The sequence below is a fragment of the Schistocerca gregaria genome, chromosome 5, assembly GCF_023897955.1.
Source record: "Schistocerca gregaria isolate iqSchGreg1 chromosome 5, iqSchGreg1.2, whole genome shotgun sequence".
Classification (NCBI taxonomy): domain Eukaryota; kingdom Metazoa; phylum Arthropoda; class Insecta; order Orthoptera; family Acrididae; genus Schistocerca; species Schistocerca gregaria.
The window spans coordinates 387,586,949-387,593,988 of NC_064924.1; the positions used below are offsets into that span (position 1 = coordinate 387,586,949).

The 7,040-nt window shown below is 38.7% G+C and overlaps 2 protein-coding genes across 2 annotated transcripts in view; both read right to left on the reverse strand.

The window, feature by feature from the left end:
- Positions 1-5,999, reverse strand: part of LOC126273144 (KICSTOR complex protein ITFG2-like) — a 48,373-nt gene extending 42,374 nt beyond the window's left edge. Inside the window, exon 1 of the mRNA XM_049976600.1 lies at positions 4,857-5,999. Coding sequence (XP_049832557.1) covers positions 4,857-5,210 — 354 coding nt within the window. The 5' untranslated portion in view covers positions 5,211-5,999. The remainder of the gene's footprint in view (positions 1-4,856) is intronic.
- Positions 5,285-5,776, reverse strand: LOC126273145 (mitochondrial inner membrane protease subunit 2). The gene has a single exon (XM_049976601.1). The coding sequence runs from the start codon at positions 5,774-5,776 to the stop codon at positions 5,285-5,287; it is 492 nt and encodes a 163-aa protein (XP_049832558.1).
- Positions 6,000-7,040: the final 1,041 nt, after the last annotated feature.

Sequence of the window (7,040 nt, forward strand, 5' to 3'; positions counted from 1 at the left end):
ATGTGCTATCTCAGAATTAATCATTGCAAATCCAATGAAATCCAACAAAATTGACTATATCTAATAGATACACAACAAAATAGGATTCACCATATTTCATCACCTCCAAATCCTAGTTGTCTCCAAAGCAAAGCACTTAAACATCTCAGCAATTTATTTTTGTGTACTGCTAAAACATGCCTTACAACAAATGAAATTTTTATTATATGAAACTGCTACTGACCAACTGACTGGGTTTTTGCATCTAAATGGGCTCAAATAATAGATGTCTTAAGAAACCATTGGTTACTTTTAAGTCATTTACAATACTCAACAACTAAATGACTACTTTCTAATTCCATCATTCAGTAGACTACTAGAAAATTTCTGAAGCCATAAAAATACAGTACGACTGTGGCCATGTCATAACTTAGTTACTGCACCCATGAAGAACTAAAAATTCTCTGCATTCTAACAATTATGGTTTAATTCACTGAGGTCCATAAATATGGTTTAATTCATTGAGGTTCATAAACCCCACAAGAAAGCAAATCATAGAAACATATTTTGTACAGGGTATTAGCACTTAACTGTGAGTATACAGCTGAAAGCAATGGAACTCTTAGAGGTGTGATTACCAGGTAAGCAGTGGTTTTAAGTCAAGTGCATGGCTCAGCAATGTCACCTATGATTTCAGCTATTTGGGAAAAGCTCTTGGGAAAGAAGTTCATTCGATAATAGCAGGGAGTTCTGGCATCAGTTTGGACAATACCATTAGTTACATGTCTGCAGCTGAGGGTGATACAGGCACGTTGTTGAGAAGGTTCCGAATACTTGTGCAAAGACCATGTCATCCTCTTCACTGTATAATAGGCCCTCCAAACATTCTGTGGAACATTTTAATGCAGAGCTTGGAAAACTGCTCATGGGAGAGGAACATTGACATACACGTGTAACTGATGGAGTACATCTCACTTAATCATATCACACATTGTATGGTTTGTATATAAATACTTCTGCTAAGGGGCTAATTGACTTGCACAGTTAATTACCAGAAGTAGTATCCATCCTATCCCGGTGGATTTCAATGGGTCTCCTTGCCCTTTAGTTAGGGTAAATTCATATACAGGGCAGAGCTGCAGAGTAAGTGTGCTGGTAGTGGAATTCGTTTCAGTGAGTTAATGATTTTGTGGTTTTGTGTGAAGGTTAATTTAGTGTCGTTCACTGTACGTTGTGTGGTATTTTTATTAAATTTAATCGGTTGTTGTTTTTTGTTCAGGAATGGATATGACATACAAAATTAACAGTGCACGTCTTAGGGCTATGATGGGGAACACTCTTCTAGAACTCATTAAGTTTTTGCAGCTTTTCGGCTTAATTGCCGAGGTTGTCAAATGCTGTATTTGCGGTGAAGAAATGAAGTTGGCTAAAGTTCCAGCGTCTCGGACCAGGGACGGTCGGAAAGACGACATTTGGCGCTTTATACAGTGCGGTACCTGGGTCGAGAAGTCTAGGTTGGGCATGCGCGAGATTATGCTGGTGACATACTACTTTTGTTATAGATCGCCACACAGTTTATGCACGCATGAAACTGGTGTGAGTGAGAGGAGTGTGCTTGATTGGTTTTCTTTTTGCCGTTAAGTGTGTTCCGAGTTCATTAAGTACAGGGGTAAGCTGGGGATGGGGGAGGGGGGGGGGGGCATGGGGTGGTTGTGGAGGTGGAAGAGTCGCAGTTTGGGGAAAGGAAGTATGGGAGGGGTAAGTCCGTGGTTGGTCTCTGGGTGTAGGGGGCTGTTGTTCCGGGGAGTGGCTGTTCTGAATGTGTTTTTAGGGTTGTGGAAGGGAGGTCTAAGGCCAAATTAGTGGGGTTAATTCAGGAGTATATAGAACTGGGGTCCACAGTAGTTTCAGCTGCATATTCTTCGTATAGGGGCTGGGGTAAGAGGGGATTCCATCATTTAGTAGTTAACCATAGCTTAGAGTTCAAAAATCATGAGACGGAGGCTTGCACCAATATGATAGAGGGGATGTGGGGATTGTAAGTCAGTTCTTGGGAGAGAGAGGGGGGGGGGCGGTTGATGTGTGCGTGGGTTGGGTCTTTCTTTTGGTTGATTATTTTTTGGTTGGTGTGTGTGTGCGCGCGCGCCCCCCCGAGCATGCGCGACTACGGTGACCAACCTAGTTTGTGGCGCTAGAACTTTTTTGTGGCAAGTTTTTATTTTTGTTTTCAGGTTGTGTGTTGTGGTCTAGGGAAGTGTTTTATTGAAATGTGTGGCTGTGAAGGTTGGTATTGGTATTGGTAGATGTGTTTGAGTTACATAGGTCAAGGGCAGTGTTCGATCCCAATTTATAGGATCGGGAGCTGCTGTAGAGCTATATAGGTCAAGGGAAGTGTTCGATCCCCATGTGTGGAGGTATGTGTTGGTATTTGTATTGGGTTCGGGAGCTGCTGTTGAGCTATGTAGGTCAAGGGAAGTGTTCGATCCCAATTTATGGGATCGGGAGCTGCTGTAGAGCTATATAGGTCAAGGGAAGTGTTCGATCCCAATGTGGCAGTGTATGTTGGTATTTGTATTGGGAGATGGGATCCGGAGCTGGTGTAGAGCTATATAGGCCAAGGGAAGTGTCTGATTCCAGATGATATTCTGTTTAGTAGTATTTGGGGAGTTTTGTGGTGTCGGTTTTTTCGTCATTATGCGTGGCTTTGTGTGGGGGTGGGTGTCTAAATTTGATTATATTTAGTTTGTCCCCACCCAAAAAACCCCTATTTCCCGTTGGTGTCATTAGGTTTTTGTGGAACGTGTGGTGTGTGTGTGTGTGTGTGTGTGTGTGTGTGTTTTTTGATGTATTTTCGTCCTCATAATGTGTACGCAGCAGACGGGCGGGATCGGACACTTCCGTGTTTCCAGAGGCAGTTTTAATAAGGCTATGCTCACGTAAGTGGACAAACACTGTTTACGAAACTTTAATGCTGATTTACTGTCAGACAGTTCTAGCTAAGGACACCTAGTGCTTCTGACGTCCAGTTTTGAATTATTTGTCACAGTAAAATTCTCCAAGGCAAATGCAAGGCAAAGTGCAACAGCCACCACAATTTATTTTTACATGTAACAATCTTCAGTGATTTAGACATAAAACCAATAAACAATATTTTTTGACCATGTTAGTCAAATATTAACAATGCAAATCTACTGGTGTCATCTAGGGATCATAGGGGAAAAGATTTGTATTAAAAAACAAAAATAATGACTTCTTCACTATGTTTCGAGTGAAACTGAGAAACAACACAGGGAAGATATTCATAAAGCAGCCAGTTGTTGCAAAATTTAACTCTCTCTGTAACCTGTTTCTATAGTTCTTTCGATCTTGTTTGTCTATGACTCACTTTGTGAATGAATTGAATATATCTTAATGACACCCATCTATAAAACTAGAAATAGGCACTCTACCTTCAAAAGCATACCCATTTCAATCCTAACAGTTTTCAATATTTTTAAGAGGCCTATGACAGAATATTAACTCATAACTGGGCAAAACTCTTTAAAGTACTTTTCAGTTTGGCTTTTGTAATAGTATTCCAAACAAAGCATGCAAACACTGAATGTAAATCTACAGATAATTTTTTTAAAAAAAACAGTGGCTATTGTATTTATTTTTTTTAGTTAGATATGATTAGGCCTACCAGTTTCTTTATGTTAGATGGACCTTGTTAAACACCTTAGCACAATACTACATTGCTCCACTTTGAAATGTGGACAAGGGGGCACAAAATCTACATGAAAATTATATATGGGTATTGTATTGTGACTGTGTAGATAAAATTTCAGTTGGAACTGATATGTACTGACAGCAAGAAAACTCACTGAGTAGTATATGCACTGGGTAGTGAGTAATAATTCTGAGCTGCTTTAACTCTTGTGTGAGATGTTTCATTATCAGCTTCAAGCAATATTCATAAAGCTAAACAGATGCTTTATTTACCTTAGGTGCACTGCCCCAGAAGATAAAGAGTAAAAATATGCAATAAAAGGAACACGAAGAGCATCCAATGAGGCAGGCAGAAGCTGCATCATACAAGACTATTACTACACAGATCACAATGGTAAGCAAAGTACATATTTTGGCAAAGAAACACCTACAGCTTTTATTTTATTGGTGTCATAGCTCTCCTACACTACTTTAATTTGAAGTTCCCGTAGTAATGTGAAACGCAACAACCCCAGCCTGTCCAAGTTATTTGTTGACAGGTTACACCAAGTGAGTTGAATAACCATTTCTTGCAAGAGCAAATTCACTTTAATGTAGATCACTTTTATTTAAAAATATCCTTACTGGGTATGGAGAGCAGCTGAGTGTTTGCTACTTCCCTCAGTTATTTTAATATTTCAGCTCAGATAAATATCTCACCAAGATGGGCTAAAAAGAATTTTGTTATGCAACACTGCAATACCAGAATTATCTCAGAAGTGCAGACATGGTACTATCTACAGTATCCCCCCCCCCCCCCCCGGCAATGTGCCAAAAATGCAAGCAATCCTACCATAAGAACCAGCTACACTGTAAACGCACTTTAGCCTTGAATTCTGTAAAAAGAGCTCTCAAGAATATGATTCTGACACATTTCAGTCAGTTTAAAAAATCTTATTCCCTTAGTTATTTAATGTATTTTATTATGGATGCTACTTATGAATAAAATACTTCAGAACTGTCACTTACATTTATTTTCTTTGCCAAAAAGTTTTTCATGTTAAAGTCAAATTTCTGAATTACTACTACTATGCTTAATCATCTAAATAACTGCAATGGTTCACTCAGAGGCTCTTTTTCGAAACTGTGTTAGTCTGCACCACACATCTAGCAATCAAATAAATACAAACCTTAGTATTTGCTGGTATTCTTTGAACGTGTACTAATGCCAGTTTGCGACTAGTTCCATCACTCTTTGTAAGACCAGCAAAAAATATTTGACACCATCCATCACCACACACTAGTACCAAAGCATTTTTTCCGCAATTGAAAAGGTCACCAACACAAACTGCTGTTATCATTCCCAAACCGTTAATTGTCTGCCATTTCTTTTCTGCTTTAAAAATTGATAAATTACCGTCAGTGCTTCCAAGAATTAGTTCATGATGGCTATCATTATCAACATCTCCCAGTGTCATAGCATTTGGAAAAACGTTACCAGATAACTCGAATTCTAAGCGATTCACAAAACAAACAGCTCTCATGTTACTACTAGGGTTGACTTCTCTCTACTGTAACTGACGCTAGTGGCAGCACAAAATTATTGTTTGAATGCGTATTACTTCAGTCCTAGTGGCTTTCGTCCCTCAGGAATGTCATGCTTCAGATTCTGCCAACGATGTGGTGGCCAGACTATGTGAGATGCCTTCGCTGTTACTAATCCTACTGATATGGGACCAAAAGAATTTGAATCCAAAGAATGACCTGTATGATCACCCTCTACCCAACAATGTCCTTCGGGGATCGTAACGTAAGGTTTCTTATACCCTAACGTCTTAATCACGTCACCTTCAATACCAACAACCCTTTTAATTATCTTCTGATCTGGATCCTTGGGCGAAATTAGTGAAATAATTTCGCCTCTGGCAATATTATAGGTTCTAACTGCCCACCTATTGAGGAAAACATAGTCCACTTCATCACAATTAGGGTTTAATGAAGGCTGCATCGAAATTCCTTCGACTCTTGCAACATACCCCACCGAGTCGAAAAGTGTAATTCCAACAGGAATTCCGAATAAAACAGATCGCAAGATCAAACGTAGTTTCATATGAGATGTTTAAAAAGGCAGCAAAATAAAAAATAACCTAAAATGAAATAATACGGTACTACTTGTATGTCATAAATCACAGAGAAAATAAAAATTCAAAATCTTTCAAAAAACAGACTGCAAAAATTAAAGACTTTAGCTGAAACCCATTTGTCCATAAATTTGTTTAATGACGTCACTTAAGTTAACACTTGTGACCATCACATTTATCACAGCTAGTCAGCTAATGTTTACATGGCCATTTTGAATTCCCACAATCCACATTTTCCACCATGCACTGGTAACATTACCCCACTTAAATTCCCACGAACTAGGAGAACCACACAAAACTTCTCTGCTGCAAAAAAATTTGCGAATTCGAAAGGTGTACCACACTATTGAAACAATGATCAGAACTAGTGTTTTTTTTTACTGTATCAAATAATTTTGTCCTAGGCGCTCAATCAACAACACCAATGAAATTTTTGAAGAATTTTGTAGAGATGTTCGTAAAAGAATTTCTTGCTACTGGTTAATAAGTTAATTGCAGTTGTCCCGTCCATCAGCTTTGTCTGTTTAGTATTACATCACGGCGTATTGCTATATTTCAATATCTACTGGAGGGGTTTGTTGTCAGCTGACTACGCACAGCAATACTTTTTCCTAGGTTCTCACATTTGAGATTCTTACGTTGTTTTCACGCGTCAACAACTCCGATCGTGACTATAATGGCCTACATATTTCAGATATTTAAGGCAAACAATTGTTTTTATTCTGTACATTAATTTCCAAATACTTAAAAGTTTTCCTTTACATGTAATCAACTAAATTATTGTAATAATGTGCATATATTTATTTGTTTGCTAGTAATCTGTGTTACACCCTTCCTGTATGTTCAATAACATCTGCACAACCAGTGCGGTATTATAAAATGAGCTAAAAAATAATAATTCAACAGTGCAAAATCTCATTTTTGCTACCCACCTGCTGCTTACTCAACAATTGTAGTCAGTGTAGCAAGTTCTTACGCCTTTAATATGGCTTCTCCTTGTGTCATGCGTGGGTATCATGTAAAAATAACGCTTATAAACCACTGTGACAGAAGTTGTATATGTCTAATCTTATGTCAGCAGTCTCCATAGAAGCACTAGTAGTCGAACTATTTTGCTCAAGACCCAATACTGACAATGTGGAGCGGCAACTCAGGTCACATACGTCACATACTGTATGTAGAGTCTGCTCAGGATACGGTGGCCGATGTGCAGTGACCAATTTTCGTCCAAAG

Bases quoted from the DNA above. Each gene is read 5' to 3' on its own strand.
- LOC126273145 (XM_049976601.1), bottom strand. From the start codon at position 5,776: ATGAAACTACGTTTGATCTTGCGATCTGTTTTATTCGGAATTCCTGTT.